This window comes from Pezoporus flaviventris, unplaced genomic scaffold (assembly GCF_033815535.1).
Source record: "Pezoporus flaviventris isolate CSIRO_AGI_PZ_B2104156 unplaced genomic scaffold, CSIRO_AGI_Pfla_v1 ptg000066l, whole genome shotgun sequence".
In the NCBI taxonomy this organism is placed as follows: Eukaryota; Metazoa; Chordata; class Aves; order Psittaciformes; family Psittacidae; genus Pezoporus; species Pezoporus flaviventris.
In genome coordinates this window covers 13,479,212-13,503,545 of record NW_026892614.1, presented here as the reverse complement: position 1 = coordinate 13,503,545, position 24,334 = coordinate 13,479,212, and the positions used below count along the sequence as shown (strand labels likewise).

The 24,334-nt window shown below is 39.3% G+C and overlaps 2 protein-coding genes across 4 annotated transcripts in view; both read left to right on the top strand.

Annotated features, from left to right (window-relative positions):
- Positions 1 to 5,994, top strand: part of LOC133278478 (TAF5-like RNA polymerase II p300/CBP-associated factor-associated factor 65 kDa subunit 5L) — a 50,977-nt gene extending 44,983 nt beyond the window's left edge. Inside the window, exons 12-17 of one of the 2 annotated variants that reach the window (XM_061471283.1) lie at positions 1,182 to 1,391; positions 1,660 to 1,739; positions 2,718 to 2,898; positions 3,140 to 3,183; positions 4,676 to 4,710; positions 5,301 to 5,994. In XM_061471283.1, the coding sequence (XP_061327267.1) occupies positions 1,182 to 1,391; positions 1,660 to 1,739; positions 2,718 to 2,898; positions 3,140 to 3,183; positions 4,676 to 4,710; positions 5,301 to 5,592 (842 nt within the window). In that variant the 3' untranslated portion in view covers positions 5,593 to 5,994. The remainder of the gene's footprint in view (positions 1 to 1,181; positions 1,392 to 1,659; positions 1,740 to 2,717; positions 2,899 to 3,139; positions 3,184 to 4,675; positions 4,711 to 5,300) is intronic. The other variant, XR_009746570.1, reaches the window with a different exon arrangement.
- A 6,247-nt stretch (positions 5,995 to 12,241) lies between these two features.
- Positions 12,242 to 24,334, top strand: part of NUP133 (nucleoporin 133) — a 32,059-nt gene continuing 19,966 nt past the window's right edge. The window contains exons 1-11 of one of the 2 annotated variants that reach the window (XM_061471289.1): positions 12,242 to 12,509; positions 13,835 to 13,953; positions 14,681 to 14,784; positions 15,823 to 15,930; positions 17,549 to 17,680; positions 19,758 to 19,928; positions 20,579 to 20,734; positions 20,823 to 20,893; positions 21,454 to 21,601; positions 22,280 to 22,427; positions 23,176 to 23,333. In XM_061471289.1, the coding sequence (XP_061327273.1) occupies positions 12,325 to 12,509; positions 13,835 to 13,953; positions 14,681 to 14,784; positions 15,823 to 15,930; positions 17,549 to 17,680; positions 19,758 to 19,928; positions 20,579 to 20,734; positions 20,823 to 20,893; positions 21,454 to 21,601; positions 22,280 to 22,427; positions 23,176 to 23,333 (1,500 nt within the window). In that variant the 5' untranslated portion in view covers positions 12,242 to 12,324. The remainder of the gene's footprint in view (positions 12,510 to 13,834; positions 13,954 to 14,680; positions 14,785 to 15,822; positions 15,931 to 17,548; positions 17,681 to 19,757; positions 19,929 to 20,578; positions 20,735 to 20,822; positions 20,894 to 21,453; positions 21,602 to 22,279; positions 22,428 to 23,175; positions 23,334 to 24,334) is intronic. The other variant, XM_061471288.1, reaches the window with a different exon arrangement.

Sequence of the window (24,334 nt, the reverse complement as noted above, 5' to 3'; positions counted from 1 at the left end):
GAACAGCAGGACTAGTGAAATCTTGATTGCTGCTGACAGGTGTTTGTGTGTCCTATCCACAGTTACTGTTTAACCAGACATGGGCCGGTGCCATCATGTGCTGTGGCTCGTTGGGGGTTACTTGTGTGTTGCATCTGGAAAGAGTTCAGCGTTTTGAGTTGTATGTCTTTAGCAGGAAGAAACACTATTCAGGTGGTGCCCTGGTGGTGCCAGTTTTCACAAAACTGCTAGGAACTTCATCAGTGAGACTCTGTCCTTTGGGAATGCAGCATTGCTGTCTGATTAGTTTGCTTTGTACAGATATGTGTTGCTGGCATTTAAGAGGGCTTGAAGAAATTTTTTCTTTGTCTTACTTACTATAAGCTTGTTCTAGTAGTGATAGTCTTCTGAGGTAATTGTTTCTATCAACCACTGCGCTCCAGAAAGAAGCTGGTTGTATTTAGTTTTGGCAATCATTCCTTCATGGTGGTTTGTTACAGTGTTTTACAAACTGAAATTCTAGTTTCAGTGAACTGTTGCCTAGGAGGAGTTATGCCTCTGATTGGTCTTTGAATACACTGTTGTCCTGAATTTATCAAATACACTCTCATTAAAAAAAATCATAAAATAGTCATTAATGCAACAAATCTAGCAGCGGCTTTATGCCAGTGACAGCCTCTTCTTAAAAGCTACACAGCAGGTACTGGAGAGGGAACTGTTCTTGTTCAAAGAGAAGGGTGTTTCAGGCGACTTTTGTGGCTTGGTGAAAGGATAGGAAGTGATTTGCAATGTTTATCTTTTTTCATGTGTTCTATGGCAACAGGACTTTGGCCTGCAACAATGCCATTTAATTTCATCGCTTCTCATTGGCAATATTTAAATTGTTTATGTTTTAGAATTCAGCTAATTCTACCAGAAGTGAACATTGTTAGTTGTTAGATATTAGCAAGATGCAAATTCTCCCTCTTGCTGTAGGTTTCCTGCTGGTGAGCAACCTGAATGGCATTCTGGAATGAGTGGTCTACCACACAAATTCAGTCATGGCTGAAATACAGCCCCTGTGGTCCTGAATTGTGGCTTGCAGCTATCCCTACATTTAACACAGAGATAAGATATTTCTTTTGGGCATCTGTAAAGTGTGTTCCAGGAGGGCTGAGCTGATTTTCATTTCTGTTCATGTTTCTGTATTTTTTGTTGTATAGAGGGAGTCACATTGGGCAAAGACACATTCAGAGGTGCTTTGGAATTCAAGGACGTTGAGTTTGCATATCCCACACGTCCAGAAACATCAATTTTCAAAGATTTTAGCCTTTCCATTCCAGCTGGCTCTGTTATGGCTCTGGTTGGCTCAAGTGGTACAGGGAAATCGACTATTGTATCCCTTCTGCTGAGGCTGTATGATCCTATCTCAGGTATGTTTTTTGTGTTGCTCTCATTCATGACAATTGATGCTTTGCATTTCATGTACACCTTATAAGCAGTCAGGGTTCCTGTGCCTGAGGTCCTAATGTGACTGTTCCACTGATGCACTTGCTTCCTTCTGGGGTGTACAGTGCCTGTGTGGCTTTGCATTTCTGATCCATCAGTATGTGATCCCCAGGGGTCATTGTTCTCGACTGTTCTTTCTGCGTCTTTTCAGTATTTGTCAAACACACTTGAATCTATTGTTCTTAATTTAAGGTACTATCACCGTTGATGGCTTTGATATCCGTGAGTTAAATCCACTGTGGTTCAGAACAAAGATTGGAACAGTGAGTCAGGTGAGGAAGAAAAGTAATTCTAAGTCAATTAAATAATTCTGTGTGATCAACTAGCTGTGCCTCACTTTGCTTCTTTTTGAAACGCCATAATCTTGCTCCTCAGTGAAACCCTTCCATCTCACCATAAGTGCTGTTGCGTGTGCTTTGTTCTAAAATGAAGTATTGAGAGCTGGTCCCATTTTTCTGTAGTGCATTTTTACACAATCACAGCAACTTGAAGTATTGGCTTAGAAGAAAAGTGTTCATGTGAAGACTGGGAAGTACATTGTTGCAAATTATATAGGTATACCATCTTAATGTATACTATGATTCGTTGAAGAAAGTAATACAAAGCTTAATATTTAATTAACATTTCCTATTAATGGAAATCATATTTTACACAACCATTTGGAAACTGACCTCCTGTGCTCTCTGTGGTTGCCAGGCAAACACAGTTCCAGTAGGAAAGCATGAAAATAGAGCACTGTTGTCATTATTCTTGTAGTGTTCCCTCTGTAGCAACCCCAAAACTCTGGAAATACAGAGAGGTGTTCAGTGATCTCTTAAACATAAACCACTTGACCAGCTAAAATATGTATGTTAGCTCCGTCATCTCCCCAGATGCTTCATAGTGTAATTAACTATTAGGTTGATGTCCTGGTTAAAAGCACCAGGGTAACTGGGTATATATTGCATTTCAAAACATGTACTTTAGGTAATAATGCCACCAAAAACTTTTGTGCAAAAATGCTTTTCCTGTGGTCACATTAGCATTTGTCTTTTTGAATGTATGTATTCCACTGAGCTACCAGTACGAGCTTCATACTGATGTTTATACTCCTTTGTTTTGAATTCAGTTAATTCTAGTTTACATATCTGTTTGGATAGAAAATAAACTAATACTGGGGCTTTCAAGTGGGATTTATGTTATTTGAGATATAGACAATACATGCATGTAACTACAGATCTACCTGTTAGTTATGGTTTTTAATTTCTCAGGAACCAATTCTGTTCTCCTGTTCCATTGCTGAAAATATTGCCTATGGTGCAGAGGATCCTTCTACGGTGACTGTAGAGGAGATTCACAAAGTTGCTGAAATAGCTAATGCTGCTAGTTTTATCAGAGATTTTCCAAATGGGTTTGACACACTAGTTGGAGAAAAAGGCGTTTTGCTTTCAGGTACATCTTTATATTGCTTATTTTAAAAATCTTGATTCTATAGAGTGAATTAAGAATTCTATCACTTTTTTGTTACCAGTTGTTTCTCAAAGTCATAGCCTGCCAGAAGTATTAAAAAAAAACCCTTCATCTCCCTTCTTGCCCTAAAGTCCATGTGCCTAATTCCGCGCAGCCCACGCATTTGGTTAGAATCACTTCACTTCTGGTTTCCTATTTCAATTTATTGAGCTTTTGCCCCCAGGTGGACAGAAACAACGAATTGCAATAGCTCGAGCTCTGCTCAAGGTAAGGCAGCTATTTAACTGCTCTGTTGGGAGGTGGAAAGGGTTAAAAAAGAGGCAGTCTTTCAATGGGAAAGGTGAAAAAACATTTTTAAAAAGAAAATTATATCTTTTACATCAATGAGGAAGTTTAAAAGGGTTGAGTGGATTAACTAAAGAATTTTCTTATGTTAAGTGCTTCTTCCTATCTTTTTGATAGTTGTTGCCAAGACCGATAGTAAATCATTGTATAATGGGGTCACTTTCAGAAGGCCAGGTCAAGGATGAAGGAAGACTTGAGAAATGTGGTGCTAATAAACTCATATATGACACTTCTGTCCCTGTGTTCAGATCTGAACTGCTCCTAGGTTGATTTTTCTCAGTTGCAACTTACTAGCTGTATAGATGCCCTGTCTTGGCTTTGAGGGGAGCTGGTCTGGATTTCAAGACAACTGTTTCGGGCACATTTATTCCTTCAAGGGTTGGCCTTGATCTGGTTTTGGGGCAGGCTCTGTGCTGCATGAATTTGAGGAGACTTCTGAGGATTAGAAGGACATGGAGTGTGGTTCAGGGACAGCCATGGGGCCGCTTGCAGGAGGCAGTTTGGTGCTGATGCTCAGCTGGAAGTTCTGGCCCTTGCTCAACCCAGCTTACATTTACATTAAGCTGCATAGGTCTCTCCAGCATTTTAGCATGACCAGTTCTGCTAGATTACTAGGAATTCCTCATTATGCCAGTTCTCTTCTACCATAAATGCTGAAAAGCTGATTGCCTTTCATGTCAAGTACAGTTCATGGGGGTAGAGACTTTTATCTGGGAGGAAAAAAGAAGGTTGTAAGAATTGAGTAGTTGATACATATGTGATTGGGAGTGCAGTGGAGTCCCCTCTCTTCCAGATAAAGTCTAAACCTTTACTCTCAACTTTATCAAGGAAGTTTGGAGTATGTACTGTAATTCAGAAGAAGCTTCTTAGGGATTTGAGTGTTGGCATTTTTTGTTTGGTTTTATTATTTTATTGAATTAGGAAGAGTTCTTAAATGCTGGTACTTAAGTACTATGTATTTCATCTGTGGTGAAATACTGCTTATTGGTAGGTCTTTGCTATTTCTTGTTACTAGACAGTTACATATAGCAGACTGCAAGCAGAGAGTAGCTGAGCCTCTGCAAAAGATCCACAGAGGAGCAGTAAATAGGAAATTGAATTTCTGACTGCAGTGCTGCCAAATATGCATTAAAAATCATATCCCACCTTTAGTTTGTAATCTTTCAAATAGTACCAGGTAATAGTATTCCGTTACTTCAGTTTGGAAAATTGGAGGATGGAAGAGTGTTGTTTCTGTTTTGTCCTCTTAGTATTTAGACTTCTTAAAAGTAATACTTTGAATGACACTCAGTTCTCTTGATGAAGTAAGTACATTTACTTGGAGTTTTAAGCTGTATGAATGCTGTTTTCTATTGATATAAATACGCAGATCTTGTCTAGTTGTTATTATAACCAATTTTCCTTTCTTCTTCAGAATCCTAAAATTCTTCTGTTAGATGAAGCAACAAGGTAAAAAAGAAAATAATTAGAAACTTAGAAATTACTTACCTGCAAAAGTCACATTTGGGAGGTGTTCTCTATTCTTTCTTTCTCTGCATGCCCTTGCACAAATTATCGAGCCCCTTATTTTTGTCTGCCCACAAGAATGTGCTTTCTAGAATGTGTGAATTGGTTAGGAGACGTGTGATAAAAGCTGCTTATGCCACATGGAAAGGATAGCTGGCACACTGTGTTGTAATTTTTGATGGAGCTAAATATGTAGTATGTAACTTGATTTTGAATCATCTACTTCAGGCTTTTTTGTATCTTTAGTTTGAATGAAGATCTTAGCGTGAGAGATGCTTACACTGCAGCATAACTTTTTTTTTACTGTTATTTCTCCATGCATATATTTGCATATGAGAATGTAATGCCGGTAACTTGGATGCATGCTCTAAGCATATTCACAAAACTTGCCTTCAGTTCCTTTGATTTGTATTCACCAATAATAGCAAGGGTTTGCAGTTTTAGCAAGATAAGCCTAATGCATGCACAACTAATGTGTCTGAAAATAACAGATACCCTCCTCTCTCCCCTCCCCACTTTCTGTTTCTTACTAGTGCTTTGGATGCTGAGAATGAGTATCTAGTGCAAGAAGCTCTAGACCGGCTGATGGAAGGGAGGACAGTCCTAATTATTGCTCATCGTCTGTCGACTATTCAGAACGCTGATTTTGTTGCAGTTCTTGGCAAGGGCAAAATTCTTGAATGTGGAAAACATGATGAACTACTTGCAAATCCAAATGGACTTTTCAGGAAACTAATGCAGAAACAAGCTTTTCTTCAGAATAGTGATGTGTTTGCATTAGATTTACAACCCAGAGAAAAGGGTGTATTAAAAGAAAATGTATGAGAGAATATATGAATAATGGAAGCTTACAAACTACAAAGAATATAACTTATGTTTCACTTATGTAAAGTAAATGTTATATTTTTCCAAAATGTACAAAATATTCTTTTGAAACTTAAATGTGTTTAAACTTTTTATTGAAAGCTTTTTAATAATTATTGCAACTTTTTTAAATGTCTACATATTGAGATAATTTCAGCATATAGATTTTTCTGCTTTTTGTTGAGACCATTTAGAATCTTGTTTGCTGTAATGCCCTGTATGTTGGTGTGCTGCATTGGGTATTTTAAGGGTAATTAAATGACAATCTTATCATTTTCATATCATTCTCTTCCCATTTCAAGGAATTTTTCTGTGCTTGTCAGTAGTCTGAAAATGCACGACACAAATGTACTCTGAAATTTCTGACTTCACCACTGCACTGTCCTTTGTTACCATTTTGTTCTGAAATGTGAAAGTTGATTATGATCCCCATCTACAGTCGCTGTGGAGAATTACACATGAGAACACAGAGAGTATGGAAGCATAAGTTGGAAGAGAGTTCTTTAAAACAAAACTCCAACAAAAACAAACGAGAAAAGGCAACCAAACAAAAATCCTACCTGACTTTATATATAAGGACAAAGGAAGTGTATTAGTATATTTTCAGCATAGGAAAAGCTAAAATTTGCATGCATTTTGTTCCCTTCTCCATTTTCCCAGTTCTTTAGTTTCACTTCCTTTCTAAGATGATATCCAAAAGAACACACTCATACATATATAAGTTTTTTTTCCTAAGGCATGTGTAAGTTTTTTCACTGTTACTTAAGTTTTCATTGGTAGAAATCCCAGGTTTTGCATAACTGCTTTACTAGGGACAACTACTAAACTGCCTTCTCAAGGATAGCTAGTAAAATAATAGCATTACATTAATCTGAGTAACTGCAGGAGGGTACATTTGGCAGGAAAGCGTAGGCTTTGTGTTTCTAATTTAAGAATCTCTTCCAATAGAGTCTCTCTAGACTTTCTGAAGATGCAAAACCCCACCAGGTAGTTTAAAAAAAAAAAAAAAAGCGAGACACTTTCCAGTCACATTAAAACTAATCTATGCTAGGAAAACTTGTTGCTGGAAAATTTTATTAGCAATAGGTGAGATATCTACTGTAGGGCAAGCTAAACCTGTTTATCTAATGTGCCATTTATGGCACTTTGTAGCACATAGTGAAAACACTAGAGATCCCTGTGCTAAGGAATGAAAATAAAATCAATGAAATACACCCAAATGTAATTTTATCTTCTGATATTAGTTTTACTAGAAGCAGATACTGTGCTAAAGATATGCCAGAAATACCACTGACCCAATGTTCTGTTTCAGTGTTGACTACCAAGTTTTAGAATGGATTTAGAGGGGATCAACTTTAATCCTTACTCGTACTCTTTCCTTACGTGAGATGCAGTGAGCCTTGATTCATGTGTTTACACAGGTTACAGGAATTACTTGCAGCTGAACTGAGTGACTATGTCGTTTTCTGGCTGTTTTATGTCTTTTGTTTATTAGTTGTTCTGGCAGGCCCTGCAATCCACAGAAAAGTGTGAAAAGCTATGGAAAAGCTCTAGTCCACAGCAAGGTGAATGTCTGTCATAACACGTACACTGGTAAACAGACTTTGTTCAGTTTAGAGTCACTCTACTCCTTGGAACAAACCACAGACCTCAACAAGGTGAGGAAACAAAGTTTGTAGTCATCTGCAAATAGAAAGCTTTGATGGACAGTTTCAGATTTGTGGTTTATATGTGTGTAATGTATGTGGTGTGTGCACATGGCATGCTGTATGCTTCCACAGCAGCGCTAGCCAACTCTGGATATGGTTTCATTTTGAACTGTAGCTAGCTTAGTGAGAAAAAAGGTGTGAGGAAAGAGAAGAAAAATCAAGTATTGCATTATTTTTGTTACTAGAGTTGAAGAACTCCCTGTCTAAGGTGGAAACTGTTGGTGTATTGCCACTGTTTCAGCAGATTTCCAGCTGTCTTGAATGGGGAGAATTGTCTCTGGTTGCTTACGGGGTCCTAAACTCATGATGCAATGATCCAATAGATTCGTACCCTGACCTATTAGGGACCTCTGTATTCTGATGAGCAAGACATTACGTTTCTTAACCTATGAAGAAGAAAATGGTAGTGATCTTTTATACACATCTTTGTTTAAACGTCTCCATAGTCTTCCAAGACATACTCCACCAATTAATGAGAATTCATAATAGAGCTGGCTACTATCCTTTCAAACTAATCTTTCTGACTAGGTAAGCAGTTATTTGTGGCTAGTCTATCAAAGCAGTGTTTTCTACACTGTTTAATTCATCAATCAATAAATAAAAAGCAGCAGCAGTATCAATCCTGTATATTTTGAAGTTGTGGCTATAATATAAGCCCACTATTTCCCTTCTGGTAGTTCAAGACCCCACTAGTATTGTCAGAATTGCCTGCTGGACATTCACCTTTTCATGTGAAAAACAAATACCACATGAGTCCAAGCTGAAGAACTGGTTAAGTCTCTAACCAGTATCAGCATAAACTATTTGTGTTGAAAATGAGATTTAAAGATTGAGTTGTATCTTCCACCTGAAGATGGAGCTTTTTACATGGGGCTGGGACAGCAAAAGGAAGCCAAGTAATTCCCTGAGGAAGTGTATTAAAGTGTATGTACAGGAGTCACACAGCACAAACTGACTGCTCATGCTGCATCATCTTGCGTATTTTAGAAATGAGATGTGGAGTTTTCTGTTTTTAAAGTGAGTGTCACTGTTCATGGATGTTGGGAAATGTGGATGGCAGCTTGCATTTTACTCAGTTTTTCCCCATTTGCTTGTGTGTGCACTTTCTATTTTGTTTGATAAAACAATAACGTGATGAATTAGCATTGCTGCAGGGAGCGTAATAGAGAAGGCTATGCAGAAGGACACTACATTAGTGTAACGGTGTACTGATACTCCACTAAATGTTCATATTTTGCTTTTACCGTAAATCAAAGAAAAGGTCATTTGCCGCGGTGCACAGCTCCAGAGAGGTGCCCTCAACCCCGGAGCACGGGGAAAAACCGCGTCCAGGAGCCTCAGTTCTGAGCTGCGAGAGCCACCGAGGGAGCCTCGAGCCCCCGACAGGCCTTGCCCGGAAGCCGGCAGGGCCGCTGAAGCGAGGAGGGACGGCCCCGCCCTGACCCGCTAAAGCCCGCCCCAGGGAGCGCGGGAACAGTGCTTGGCGCGGAAGTTGGCGCCGGCAGCGCAAGTGGGGAGCGAGCCGGGTAGGGAGCGCTCGCGTCAGGGCGAGGCCAGCTCTAGGAGCTCTGCTTTAGCTGCCCCGGCGGTGGCAGCATCGGCACAGACAGAGCCGAGGAGCGGGGAGGCTGCAGCGCAGAGCTCGGGGTGCAGGAAGTGCTTGCACCGGTCTGGTGAGGCGAGGGTGCACAATGGGCAGGGCTGCACCCGGTGCGCCCTGGTGGAGGTCCTACCCCATCAGGGGCTGAGGTGCGGGACGCTGTCTATAGCCTGAAAGATGTCAGGGAAGCTGAGGGCGCTGGACTGCTTGTAAGGCCCAGACTGTGCAGGGCCCACAGGCGTCCATCACAGCACATACAGAAAAGGAGGACGGCAGTAATCCGGGGAGCTAGTAACAAAACAAAAACAAAAAGTAAAAAAAAAACACACAAAAAAACAAAACAAAAAAAAAGGAAGAGGACAACTAAAGGAAGGGGCTTCCTTCAAAATCTGACATCCCCACCCAGAACCACTTCACAGCTCTGCAGGGGGCTACCAAGGAAACGCATGCTGTACTGAATGAACATCCTGCTGATGCACCAGTAAAGAGCATCACTACTGGTGCCACCAGGAGGAAGTGGCGGGTCATAATAATAGGGGACTCTACTTTGAAAGGCACAGAGGCATCCATCTGTCGGCCTCACCCAGTCTTGAGGAGGTGTGGTGTCTACCAGGGGCTTGGATCAGGGATGCTGCTGAGAGGCTCCCTGGTCTAGTAAATCCTGCTGACTGTTACCCACTCCCTGTGGTCCATGTGGGTGCCAGTGACATAGACAGCAGTAGCCTGGAGAACATTACGAAGGACTACAGAGCCCTGGCAGAGGTGGGTTAGGGGCTCTGGGGCTCAGACAGTTTTTTCATCAATCTTCCAGGTCAAAGGGGAGGACCCTGAAGAGGCCAGGTGGATTTCGCAGGTTAATAAATGGTGAGAACAGTGGTGCCATAGTCAGGGGTCTGGTTATTCAGAACATGGGACTCAATCTGGGAGGCCAGGTCTACTGGAGTCTGGTGGAGCTGGTCTTGCTACTTTGGTAGGAGGCTTGCCAGACTGGTCAAGGATGCTTTAAACTAGATGTGTTGGGGGAGGGGGCATCATTCCATCCCAGCACTCCCAGTCACTTGCCAGCGCCTATAATAAATGCTAGGAGCAATGTAGAGATATTCCAGACACTCCAGCCAATGAGCCGGCTTCATTTGGAGCTCAGCTCAGATGCCTGTATACAAATGCCCATAATATGGGGAATAAACAAGAGGAATTACAGATCTGTGCATGGCTACAAGGATGTGATATCATTGGCATTACAGAAACATGGTGGGATGGCTCCTGTGACTGGAGTGTTGGAATGGAAGGTTGCAGACAGGAAAGACAGGCCAGGCAGACAGGGAGGGGGACTTGCTATTTACATCAGTGATAGGCTGGAGAGTATGGAACTATGTCTGGGGACAGGTGATCAGTCAACAGAGAGCTTGTGGGTCAGGGTCAAAGGGAGAACAGTGATGGGGAACATTACTGTGGGGGTCTGCTACAGACTGCCTGATCAGGAGGACTCTGGATGAAGCACTCTATAGACAAAAAGTTGTGGTCAATGGCTCAGTGTCCAGCTGGAGACCAGTAACGAGCGGTGTTCCTCAGGGATCGGTGTTGGGACCGGTGTTGTTCAACATCTTTGTCAGTGACATGGACAGTGGGATTGAGTGCACCCTCAGCAAGTTTGCCGATGACACCAAGCTGTGTGGTTCGGTTGATACGCTGGAGGGAAGGAATGCCATCCAGAGGGACCTTGACATGCTTGTGAGGTGGAATGATGCCAACCATATGAAGTTCAACCAAACCAAGTACAAGGTCCTACACCTGGGTCAGAGCAATCCCAGGCACAGCTACAGGTTGGGCAGAGAAGAGATTTAGAGCAGCCCTGCGGAGAAGGACTTGGGGTGTTGGTCGATGAGAAAATGAACATGAGCCAGCTTCAGTGTGTGCTCGCAGCCCAGAAAGCCAGCCATCTCTTGGGCTGCATCAAAAGGAGCGTGACCAGCAGGTTGAAGGAGGTGATCCTGCTCCTCTACTCTGCTCTCGTGAGACCTCACCTGGAGTATTGTGTGCAGTTCTGGTGTCCTCAACATAAAAAGGACATGGAACTGTTGGAACAAGTCCAGAGAAGTCCATGATCAGGGGAGTTGAGCACCTCCCGTATGAAGACAGGCTGAGAAAATTGGGGCTGTTCAGCCTGGAGAAGAGAAGGCTGCGTGGAGACCTCATAGCAGCCTTCCAGTGTCTGAAGGGGGCCTATAAGGATGCTGGGGAGGGACTCTTCATTAGGGACTGTAGTGACAGGACCAGGGGGTAACAGGTTAAAACTTAAACAGGGGAAGTTTAGATTGGATATGAGGAAGTTCTTTACTGTGAGGGTGGTGAGGCACTGGAATGGGTTGCTCAAGAAAGTTGTGAAATGTTCCATCCCTGGCAGTGTTAAAGGCCAGGTTGGACAGAGCCTTGGGTGGCATGGTTTTTTGTGAGGAGTCCCTGCCCATGGCAGGGGGGTTGGAACTTGATGATCTTAAGGTCCTTTCCAACCCTAACTATTCTATGATTCTATGAAGTTAAAAGTGTGGAAACAGTCAGGTACTCATACTTCAATATTGCCAGATGAAGCAGTTCAAGTTTATCTCCATTTCAAGTTCAGTCATATTGGACCACTGTCCACATAGAAAGCTTAGTAGTCGTAAGTCTTTTTAATCAAAGAATGTATTTTTTGAAAACGATGGGTAGTTTTAGCTACTTCTATCTTGACTAATTAACTTAATTGATAGTATATATTCCCCAAGTAGAAAGTACACATGTACTTTCTGAAGGACATTTTTCATACAAACCAATGCAGTTTTTTCTTACCATGAGAAAATTTAGTTCCCCTTTATAAAAGGGTAACTAAAAAATTCTGTACCATTGAATAGTTGTAGTGCATGACTGGTGTTTATCATAAAGGTAAATAATATATGTAAAAAATGTAATAAATGTTAATATATCATAAATGTAAAACATACCAAGGTTTGCATGGAATATTTTGTGTGGTTTTAGGGGTCTTTTATTAGAAATTTGGGGACAAGCACAGGCTATTTTAAAGATTAGGCATCTCATGTTAGTGGAAAACCTGTTTCCAGAAGTGCCGAAGAGCAGTTTGCAATGGTCTTTCAACAGCAGTTTTTGAGTGTATCTGCTTGAGTTGGTTAGCACCAAAACTTGCTGAATTCAGTGAAAAACGGTTCTCAAATGGAGCTACCGGCTTAACCTCAAAGATAGCCCCCAGGGTGTGAGGACAGCTGGCACGGGGTTTCCGCCGCTCCGTGGCAGGGGCCGCGCTGCGCTCCGCCCCGGAAGGACGCAGTTACCGGGCGTCCGGCGGGAGCGCGGTTTCGTGCCGCTCTTCTTCCCACAGCCGTAGCTGTAGTCATGTTCCCTTCGGCTCCCGCCTCCCCGCGGACCCCCGGCGGGTCGGCCCGCAGGAACCTCGGCAGCGCCGCCCCCAGCCCACTCTCCCGCCCGGGCGGCAGGAAGAACCTGCCCGCCGTGGCGGTAGCCAGCTCCCCGGTGCTGTTTTCCCCGGTGGCGCGGAGGAGCGGCTCCCTCTCTGCCCGGTGAGTTCCGCCGGCCGAAACCGGCGTGTGTTCTCCTCAGGGGAAAAGGGGAAAGCTCTGAGGTCAGGGCTTGCCCACTATGCAGCCGCCTCCCGGCCCACTGAGGGGAGAGGCGTGTCTCCCGAGCTCTTCCTCGGCCACCCTTTCCACAGGGACCAGCCGCGGCCTCCCCGTATCCCATGGTGGTGCTCCGGTGCGGAGTGGGTTGACTGCAGCTCCCGTCAGGTTCCTCGCTCCTCAGGGGTGGCTGGCTTTTTCTTTGCCTGAGGAAAGAGCCTGCCATACACGGCTGGGGTGCTGTTAACTGAGGATCTGAACAGGCTTGCTCTTTGCTAAAGTACTGCTAGTGACTGAGAGACCTAATGGAAAATGAGACTAGTGATTAAAAAAGTGTCATCATTAGAAAAAAAAAATAAAATCACCAAGTGTTGAAGTGCTTGCCATCAGAATCTCTTCCTTGAGTCTTACGAACGCAACCAAAAGCCAGATGCAGACACAAAGACTTTTAGTTAGATAAAATGGTTCAACCTTACAGAGTGAAAGGATAGGAAAAAATGTTATTTAGTAACGTGTAGCAATTAGACTCTGTTGGTCTTGTGTCTCAGTGTATTAAGGCATGCTCCTAAATGAGCCTAATGAGAGGGGTCTGCCTGAAAGCTCTTGCTTTCAACAACCTGTACAGGGTTATTGTGGTTTAAGCCTAGCCAGTAACTCACTCTCCCTTCTTCCCCCCACCCTGGTCCTGGAGGGGTGGCGAGGAGAACCAAAAGAATAACTCCCATTGGTTAAGAACAGGCCAGTAAGTAAGGTATAACACAAACCACTACTGCTACCACCAATAATAATAATGATAAGGGAAATAACAAGGCGAATATAAAACTAAAAGGGGAAAAGGAAAATAAAACAATAAACACAAATGATGCACAATACAATTGCACACCACCCACTGACCGATACCCAGTCCAACCTTGAGTAGCAGTCTGGGCCTTTTGGGTAACTTCCCCTGGTTTCTATACTGGGCATGACATGCTGTGGTACGGAAAACACAGCACTGCACCAGCTGCAAAGAAGTTGAACAGTAATTGTGTTGCTGGTGGAGGAATGCATATTCAAAAATCAGTTCCTTAAAAAATAAAGGAATTTAATGACAGCTCACAACTTGTAAGGAGGTCACCAAGTTACTGCTTTAGATGGTGCTCCCAGAGGAAGCATGTTTATTTTACATAAACCCATTTCATCACATCTATTTCTAAACAGATACTAATGACATAAATGTCTGTTGAAACTGATGAAGAAACAATTAAAAAGTAACTTTTTGTTTTAAGAGCAACTCCTACCAGAGTTATCCAGCTCCCTTCAGCAAGTGAGACTATTAACTATGATGTTAAGGGGTTTGGATCCTCTCTGCCTGTTAAGGTTATGGAAGCCCTGAAGAAAGCTGATGGTAAGAACTGATTTTATCTGTTATTTTTCTCATGAAAATTGACAGGTGAGAGAAGTGTTAATGTGTTGTTGATGTTATTTAAATGCTGACTTTTCCGTGGAAACTGAAATGTTTGTGCCTAGGTTTGAATCCAGTTTGGTTAACTAGGTAGCTATAATTGTAATAACACCCATGTGAGTATGGATGCATGTAAATATCCTTCAGGTCTTAACCAATGTACGGTAAAATCCAGGGTTATAAAGAAAGCCAGTAGTAGTTTGCTCTGTTTTTTTAAATTCATTTTCAGTCCCCATTTGTTACCACTTCTAAAAGCCCCAGTGATACAGACATTTCCCAGAGTTCAAGAAGTTGGTCTCCTAAGTAGTTTTTCCCTGTGGCTGAGTTTTCATAGTATGTATAAGAGGAACCAAAAATGTGTATATTAGAAATAATCTTTAAAATTGCTGACCAATTCACAAAGCTATTACAATCTGCTGTAAATTGACAGAAATAGCTTCTAGAATTGCCTTGCTTTTCACTTTCAAAAACTGGGCATTTGTCAAATGGATTTTTAAACTGTGTAGTAATTTGTTCTCTTGGTCAAAAACGTGGAAATTCTAACATGGAATTTAATCTAATATAAAATATATTTCTTATTTTCATATGAGAATGAAAGTTTATTGCTTTTAAGATTACTCTGCTATGTTTTTAAAATATGAATCCTTTACGAAAATTACTTTTCATGTAGCTGATGACCAGCTGAGTGTTCAAGTGGATGAAAGTGGATGGGCCTGGCTAGTCCATAAAGAGAGGCTGATTGTTTGGAAGATTGGTCAGTCTCCAGTAGCTAAGGTAACTGGATGATCAAGATGGAAAAACTTCTGTGTTTATGCTAGTCGAAAAACTATTCAGTTGTGGTCTTTTTTAAAGCAAGAGTTTCTTTATAAATTGGAGTTTGGTTTCCCCCAAAAGCAGCAGGGTTGGCATGAAGTCATACTAACAACTGGAGTAACTGAAACTCCAGCTTTTGAGGAAGCTTAACATTTTTATATTGCTTTCTTAATTTTTGTCACCTTAACACTAGGGTTAATTCTTAGCATTTTAATAAGCGTGTCTCATGTTAGATAGACTTGATAAAGCATATTTTAAGAGCTAAAAAACGGTTGATATGTTACAGATTGGTTTAGATTATTCTGGGACTGATTTTCAGCTTGTCAAAAAAACAGTTTCACCTGTGCAGAATTTACGTTTCATCTGGATTTCTTATGGCAGTGTTATTATTTTTCCCCTCTGGGCAATGTTTCAACAACATTTCAGTGAATAGCAAGAACTGTTAGAGGAAAACTGTAGTTGCAAAATCAGTGTCTTTCAATTAGTGCAACATACATTAATTACATAGATTCTACACTCTACAGTGGCTTGTCAGGCCTAAGCATTCTAGTACTTGTAGAGATTCTTCAAGGGGTTAAAATCTTTATGATTTTTTAATTTGAGGAGGGAAGGGGAAAGGGAGGAGCGTTTACCCTCTCCACTCTGTTAGTACCTACTGACCTTTCTCAAGCACTTCTAGTTTAGTTTTGTTTTGCTGCCACGTTAGCGTATTATATTAAGGAATGGTCAAGAAATAATTCAGTTTTATAGTGTTGTGAGAAACATTCAGAAATAACTAAAGAAAAAGAGTGATTGAAAATGTACAAGTAGGTGGGTTTTAGCTGTTTGGTGGTTGTAACAACCTTGCTGAAAATGCCTTGTGCTATTTTGGTTTCTTTACACATTGTCTGGGCTAGTTGAAAATTAATTTTTTAAAGGGTCAAAACCTCTAAACTATTTGTAGCAGAGGAATAAGTTTTTCCAGTCTCATTTATTATGGCATTCCTTCCATTCTTACAGTTATCTCTGTGCAAGGAACTACAGCTGCCACCCAGTGACTTCCAGTGGAGTTCTAGTTTAGCAGCTATATCTTGTCTCGGTTCCTCAGGTGATGTGCCTTCTCTGCAGGTGATCAATTTTTATATTTTAGTGTTTAAAAATACTCTGAGTACCTTTGAATATATCCAATTTTATCAAGTACTTATTTGACAACTGCATTTGGTGGTCTGTAATACCTGCTATATAGTCTCAAAAGGTCTGGATTGATAGTGTGCAATAAATATAAAATAAAAATAAAAAAGCAATAAAAATCAAATAAACAAAATACTGGTCTTTTCAAGTTACGTTATTTACATGTGATAGGATCAGATGAAGTAAGCGTTTTCCTAAGGATTGCTTGTGCTTTTGTAACACACAAAAGTACAGTAAACAGAAAAATATTGTGCTAACAATAAACACGAGGGCAATCAGCCAAAGCAAGTGCAATTTAAATGCATACTGGCTGGAAAAAATCATCGGTGGTTTAATTGTGAGTACACATGGATAAGAAGCACCCTCCCTTGGCTGGCCTTTATAAGGAAGCTGGCACGGGGAGGATAGATGATTTAATCTGTGTTGACTGGTTGCTTTCCTGAGTGACTTTTTGTAACATTACTGTGCTAGAAAGTGAAGTTTGAAGATCCGTTAAGTCTTCTGAAAGTATGTTAATGTGTCTGTTTCTATCATTCATGAAGGAAAGAAGCTCTCATTTTCAGCTTGGGTGTAGTTTTCAGTTAATATGTCTGGTGCTGTAATAAAACTGGATAAGCAGTTGTCTTTGGAAGGGAGAAGCAGCACAGAATATGTAATTGGATGTTTTCTTTTGACTTACTATGTTACACTTCTAGATGATGAAAAGCAGTCTTAGTATCTTGTGATTAGCTCATAAAGCTCTAAATGCTCTATGACTTAATCATACTCAAAGAAGTTTAAGAGCAAGTAATACACCTAAACCAAGTTTTAAAATTGTTTAATTTTTCTTCAGCTTGTGAGCTGATATTGCATGATATTATGCTGATACGCATGGATATTATGATTTTATAAAGTGAAGTAGAAATATTGCTGTTAGAATATAGTTAGAAAACTCCAAGGAGCTCAGTAAGGGCTCCTACAGTTTTTCTATTGTTCTGCAATTTTTCTTACCAACCAGTAGAATAGATACAGTGTTTTCTAAGTCTCTAGTTCAACAGTCTCTTGCTTCATTCTTTGAATTTGGTATCTGATTTCCTGAGTCAGAAGCCTCAATGCAGGCATACTGTGAGCTTAGGTCTTACGAAGAGAAGAGCCAACATATGATTTAATGTTTCTTTTAATGACACTTGAGCAGTTTCTGTGTTAAATTACAGTCTGCATTTCAAGTCTGCCATGGTTGCTTATAATTCTTGGCACCTGGAATTCTCCAGAAGCTTTTTCCTGTCTTGCAACTGTGAGTTTTGTTTGCATTTCAGTAGCAGACCCTGAATTATCAGGAACAAGAACCAGCTGAAAATATAGTTAGCAAAATAAGCAGCAGTTCCTGCAGATACTAAGCTATACTACAGAATAATATTGTGATTCAGTTCTAGGTTTGTCAGTGTGTATCTATGTAGGTTTATTACTTTTTTGTGTGTTTGTTACCTGCAATCTTGATATGTAAAATCACATGTTTTACTTAAAGCTGCAATCTGATTAGTTTATTTTATTCTGTTAATTACTTTCTCCCTTCAAGTCTCTGGCAGTAATGGTTGCTACCAGTGAAGGTTCTGTGCGCTACTGGCCCAGTATTGCTCATGAAGGTTCATATACAGAGACTTTTACAGACTTTGGAGGCTCTCTGTGCAGCTTTCTAACAGCAGTAAAGGTACAGTACAGTATGATTTATATTAAAATACTACTTTAATTTGTGTTTAACAGGAACAGTTTGGTACCTCAGCCTGTGAGGTGTGTCAGTATTACTACTGCGGTTAATTACAGTGGTAGAAAGTCTGCTTTCACAAAACCAGAGAACTACTTCATCAGAATTGAAGAGATTTCTGTAAGAAAGTAATGAACAAGCATATTATGAATTGTTCTTAGAAAGTGTTTTCTGCTGCTGATGTGCCTAAATGGGGGAAAACTCTCAATTCAGTGTGAGTGGAAAAACTCTCAATTCAGTGTTACAGTATTTTATCTTCAAAACTACTTATCAATTCAGTTACATTTTATCACATGACTTTTTCAACATCTATTCATATCGTGTATTATAAAAATTATTTTAAGGCATCAGCATGTCATAAATATTTGTAAACCTAATCTGAAGACAATGATCTTCGTGATGAATTTCTTAAGAGTTTCAAGATGTTAAGAAACACTAATATGTATCTACCCTATTAGAGAATTTTGCCCAAGTTTTGGACATCAAGATGAGGAGAGCAAGGTCTTATTACACCTGTAGATGAAACATTGGTATCAGTGTGAATTCAGAACCAGAGGAACTTTTTGTTTTCATAGCAGTATCCTGTTATTAATCAATCAGTGTTCTAAAGCTGCATTATTACTGGTATGACAACCATACTTAAATAGTCATCCTATCACTGTGCAGATTTAACTTTTAACATCATTTTTGTATAGTATGATGATGAAAATTTTGCTGTTTTTTTAAATTTCTTTTTGATTTTGTTCTGTGACCATTTCCTGTGCAGATAAACAATTCAGCAACTTCCAGGCCCTTAACATTCATTTTCTTGGAAAATTGTTGTACATCTAACAGGCTTTGTTCATTCCCTCTACCATAGAAACTTTGATCAGTTTTGAATTGAAGGCAACTGGATTTTTGTAATGCCTTAGTGTTAGGGGGACTGAAAACTATGTCTTTGTTAGCAAGTAGTGATAGGGAGCAATTGAGGATCTGTAAAGTAAAAAAGTTGGTGATGAGGCAATGTCACTGTCTACACTGGTCATTTTGGATGCAGGGTTGTTACTTTAATCTAGGTGCAGCCTAGCTACATGAAATGATCATCTGTCAGTGGTCAGAACCCACCTTTCAGTTTACTTTGATTCAAAGGGTGTAGAGCTGGTACACTCAGACTGCTGTCTGATATGAGTTTCAGAAACAGACTCTTGATGCTAATTGAAGTCCTAAGGTGGATGCACCCATTAGGGCAGGCAAGAGATGCCCTTGCAAAAGTCTGCTTCCAGAACAAAGTATAAAAGCACCTACAGTCTAGTGCTTATTTTGCATAACACGCAAGACTTTTCACATTTTCTTACTGCAAAGGTAACAGTATTTTTCGTCATTAGATTCCAAGGATTACATGAGATACTAGTTCTGTTGTTAAACTGAAATGGAACTTCATGGATAAAAATGTCATACAATGCTAAGAAAATGAGTCTCTGCCAGTGCTGAGTACCAGTCAGATGTTTGACAATTTTTTTGACATAGAAGATTTGTTACACAGTTCATTTAGATTAGTGTCCTGTAGGATAGGATGAGATATATATTTATATCGTGTATATATATATCTATATATAAAAAAGTTACAATATGCTTAATAGCACTTCAGGTTTTAAATGCACACGTGCAAGTGATATTATTTAACTAATAACTTCACATAACGAAGGTTTAATGTAGTACCTCTAGAGATTGATTAAATATGTTTTCATATGTTTTCAAAAACATGATTTAAAACTTAAAAGAATACTTTGAGTTGTATACGGCAGTGATTCAAGCATAGAGAATAATGGGAAAAAATCATTTAAATGGTCTTTTAATGTGAAAAATACTTTTTCTTTGTTAGCTCTTAAGTACTATGGATGCATAGTGTCTGATTCTTGTTTAGTGTTTATCCTTACAAGCTGACATAAGGGATTCTGTCTTACATTCCTGAAACAATTTTATTGTGGTACTCTTCTTTTTTTCTTCTTTTTCCTTTAATATAGTTGCCTTTTCTCTTTGTTAGGGAGGAAGCTTTATTTTATCATCTTCCAGCGGCCAGCTAGTTCGATTGATACCAGATACTTCTGGCAAGATTCATCAGCATGCCCTACCACTAGGTCAGGGCATGTTTTCTGGAATTGGTAGGAAGGTTTCTTCTCTTCTGGGTATATTGTCTCCTGGAAATGATGCCGTGGTAAGCTTGAATAACATTCATATAGTAATCTGCTTTAATTTTTGTTGTCATTTCTAGCCTTGGTGTTTAAGAAAGGAAAAAAAAAAGTAAAGATGTATGATGAAAAGACAAGACTCCACTCATTTGTTACTTATGTTTCTTTGACATTTGTAAGAAAGAAACCAAATAAATCTGTATACTTAGTAAAGGAGAAAGCTTACTTGCTCTTTACATGTAAATAAAAGGAAACTTTAAAGAAGTAATACTTACTGGGGAATATGCAAGGATTCAAAGTCCTGCTTCTTTCTAATGATAGCCTCATTAATACTTGAAGAAACTAACAGTGACCTGTAATTTTACTTTCCTCATAAGGGTTGGCAAGAGTTTGGCGATTGGGTTGAGCTTTGCCAATGAGCTCCACAGATGAGAAACATACTTTCTTCCAATTTTTAAAACACCTGTGGTGTGTTTAGAGAACACTATAAGTGTTCTTTTATCTGTAAGATAAAACTTCTCTTGGAAATTTTCTAATACTCTCAGCTTGTAATGTAACTTGTATAGGTTGCCCAAGGAAGTGATGTTTTTTGCAGACTGAGAGTGGTTTAGATTGTTGCATGCAAATATTAAGGCTGTGCTTTAACCTTTCTGGCTTTTTCTTTTTTTAAATACAGATTTCTAGCGTTCTTTGGGATAAAGAGAGATCAAGCTTTTATATGCTAACAAGTTCAAATCTAAACAAATGGGAGATTGATGATTCGTCAGAACGTTATATTCTCAGCTGGGATATCAACAGGATCCTGAAAGAACATATTACAGATGCAATTTGGGTAAGAGCCAGCTCACCTGGAAAGGGCTTGTGTGTTTCTTTAATAGCCTATTTTCATGTAGTTATAAGTCAGATGTATTGTTTTTTAGGGTTCTGAAAGTAACTATGAAGATATTAAAGGAGGAGTAAATATACAGTATATGGATTTGCAACAGAATCGGTAAGGAAGTAAGCTTGCATCTGGTAACTGACATTAATGTGACACATGTTCTGTTTTCTTGCAAAAACTTTGTTAGTAATTGCAATTTAATTTTACTGAAATGCCACTGTTGAGAAAATAAACACGTCATATTGGTTAGTTAGGTTATCCTGTATACTTCATGCTGCCATTATGTCTTTTAGCATTGCAAATTATTTACCACAGAATAATTATTTTTACTTTTTTAGTGTCATTTTATCAGGTTTGGGTATTTGTTTTGTCTTTATAATACAAACAGAGCAAGTAAACAATTGTAACTTGTTCCAACAAATGCAGAGAATTCAGTATCTCTTGTATTTAATTATATAAAATCACAACTGCCTTCATTCAGTTTTCTACTGCAGTATAAATACTATTTCAAGCTGTTAATAAAACAGCTTGAAAGAGCAAATAGTTTCTCTTTCAAAAAGAAATGCAGTATTGAAAATATTTGTGGTTCTACTTAGATATAAGTGGTAGAGTTTGAACAGTAAAATACATAATGATCATCTCTCAATGGTTTGATATCTGTGGTTGAATAGTGATGGACTGGTGATACTTGCTGCAGCATGGCATCCTGGAGATCGTCCATGTCTTGTCTACTACACTCTGATAACAGTAGAAGATAAAGGCTATCAGATGTCTGATGATGTTGTTGTGGAGGTCACACAGTATAATCCGTCTTTTCAGGTATGCAGGTGAAGGCCCAGAAACTGAGTTGAGAACACAGTATTTCAGAATAAATCAGCTATCAGATTTTTGTGTAAAGGAAAAACAAGTTCTCTGTCTTACGGTTATTGGAAGTACGTATTCATAGTATTCTGAGGAAAATACGTACTAGCATCTTTTAATGTTTAATAGTAAGTGTATGTAAAGTTTATGCTTTACATTGGGAAGAATAAGATAAAGCCTCAAAAAAAAGAAGTCTAAACATTGGATTATTACTGATTTATTTAAATTTTGTTCTGTCTGTGAAAATTTCCAGAGAGTAATTTTGTGGTATACACATGCAATTGATTGAGAACAGATACCAGACTGTTTTAAGACTCAGTAGCAGGACAAAGGCCTGTATTTTGGTCCTCACTAGACTGCTGACTTGCTGGGAGGGGAGGACACATTCATTGTCCTGAGTGTACCTCATTTATGCTTCCAGCAGAAAGAGCACAAACTTGGGCATTAACTTTCTTTGGTAAACTTCCACTCATCTCCCTCTCCCTTCTGTCTTGTAATGGCATTTAGGTAATAAAAGTTATATCCATATCTTGTTAAAAATTAAATTCAGGCAACTTATGTCAGCCTTTAAAATGTTAGATGTTTGTTTAGGGTTTTGATTTTATATGTGATACTGTTCATATGTAATGTTTTCAGTCAGAAGAGGAAGTGGTATGCTGTCTGGTAGTCCCAGATTACTTTAGCCATGCTGCTTACCTTTATAAGGAAAATGAAGTGTTTGCTTGTTCCACTGGAACTGGAAGAATTTCTTTACCACAGGAGAAAATCATATTTGGCATACAAGGTAATGGGGGGGGAGCAGTAACATTTTGCTGATGCTTTCTAATAGAATATTTTTGTTCCGAGCAACGTCATATTTATGCTCCTTTTTCTCTTTATTGAATTTTTCAAGATGGGAATTTCTCATGAGTGTATGGAGAAAGCTCTGATACGATAACCCAGTATTGTTGTTACTTACTCCACATTGTTTCAAATGAAAATAAAGTAGATATCTGCTTCTGATATATGAAAGGATGGGGGTTCTGGTTGGGGGAGAGAGGGGGTTGCACCCATTTTCTTTTTCTTCCAGCATTCACTATGAGTGGGTTTTGAGGTTTGTTTTGAAGTTAACATGGTGTCAATGCTCAGCCTAAAATACATACTAGGTGCCTGTGTCAGATGTCTCTGTCATCCTGACCTTCAGAGGTGTTTTCGAGTAGCTTGTGCACATGATTCCTTTGGGAGAGTTTGAACCACTTGAATCTTGGGGTTTTTATTGGTTTTGTTTGGTAGGGTTTGGGTTGCTTTGGTTTTGTTTTTTTGGTTGGTTGGTTTTTGTTGGGTTTTGTTTGTTTATTTTCTTTGGTTGGTTGTTTTTTTTCTTCAAACATGCACAACTTTGCATGAGTAGCAAATAGTGCCCGCAGTTTAAGTCAGGTGGAGCTGTCAGTTACTGTTTTGGTTCAAGACAAAATTGAGTATTTGTCTATGAAACTGTTACATGTTGTTCTTAAAATGGCATTTATGTGCTTCCTCCCCTCCTCCAATCTTAGGAGATAGCATTTTAGGAGCGGGTTCCTGTACTGGCCTCCCCATCTTCTTTGCCAAAAAAAGCGGACTTACTACCATCTTGTCCAGGGAAAACATTTCTGTGCTTCCAGAAGACCTTGAAGATTCCCTGTCCTGTTCTGTTGCTGGACCGAGAAGTGAGGTAATGGTTGTTTCCTTGGCTGGCTGAAAACTGAGTGTAGACACAGAATTGGTTTTTGGGCAGGCTTGAATTTTCCCTTTGGAAATCCTGACTTGTTTTGAGTTTTAAAGTTACAAAGTTATTTTAATTGGAGACTTAAATGCTTGTAATGACGGCAGTTTTTAAAACCCAGAAAGTATTACAATATCTGGCAGTTTGGGTAACTTTTTGGTTTTCCTTTGTTTTGAAGTTGAGATTTCTATGAAATCTTTTTATTTTTTTTCATGTAGGTTTATTACTGTATGTCTCTAGGCCTGATACAATGCTATGCAGAGACTCAGACTTCCTTCTCGCTTCTTAATCAGGATGGTTTCTTCAGTCATATGTGTCTGTTCCTTTATGCTGTGAAAATCTTGCAAGTTAAGCTGAGGATAGTGGCTGAATATTGTTTCTTCCCTGTTTGAGATGTATATATTTATTCTAATATAATGTTATTAAAATATATAAAAGTATTTTTGATATTTTGTGCAATGTGTGTTTATTAAAGTTTAGTTTATATCAAACATGTTTAGTTTAAAATTTATGTGGAATTTGTTGACAAGATGTCCCTGGAATGGGAGGGAAGAATAGGCAAGTTGTTAGAATATAAATTAGAGAATATTTCTAAGTGATAAGTGAGTTTCAATCCTTATTCCAATTAAACCACCCTTAAAATGAGTTGCTATTAACTAGTATTTTAGTAGAAGACCTTTGTGTGTGGTATGCTCAGGTAGAACTGTTTTTCTTACTGAACTAATCTCTAGTTAGATTTATCTATACTTAGATTGCTTGTGTGGGTGATAGTGCTCGCAGATACCTTCTAAATTCTGTCAAAAATGTTGGGTTTAAATGGTAAAATAATGATCATAAAAAATTTGACTGGTGAAAGAAGTTGGCATAAGGTGGGGTTTATTTTGTTTGGGGTTTTTTTGTTTTTTTTTTTTTTTTACAGATTATGTGAAGTTTATTAGAATGCTTGAGGT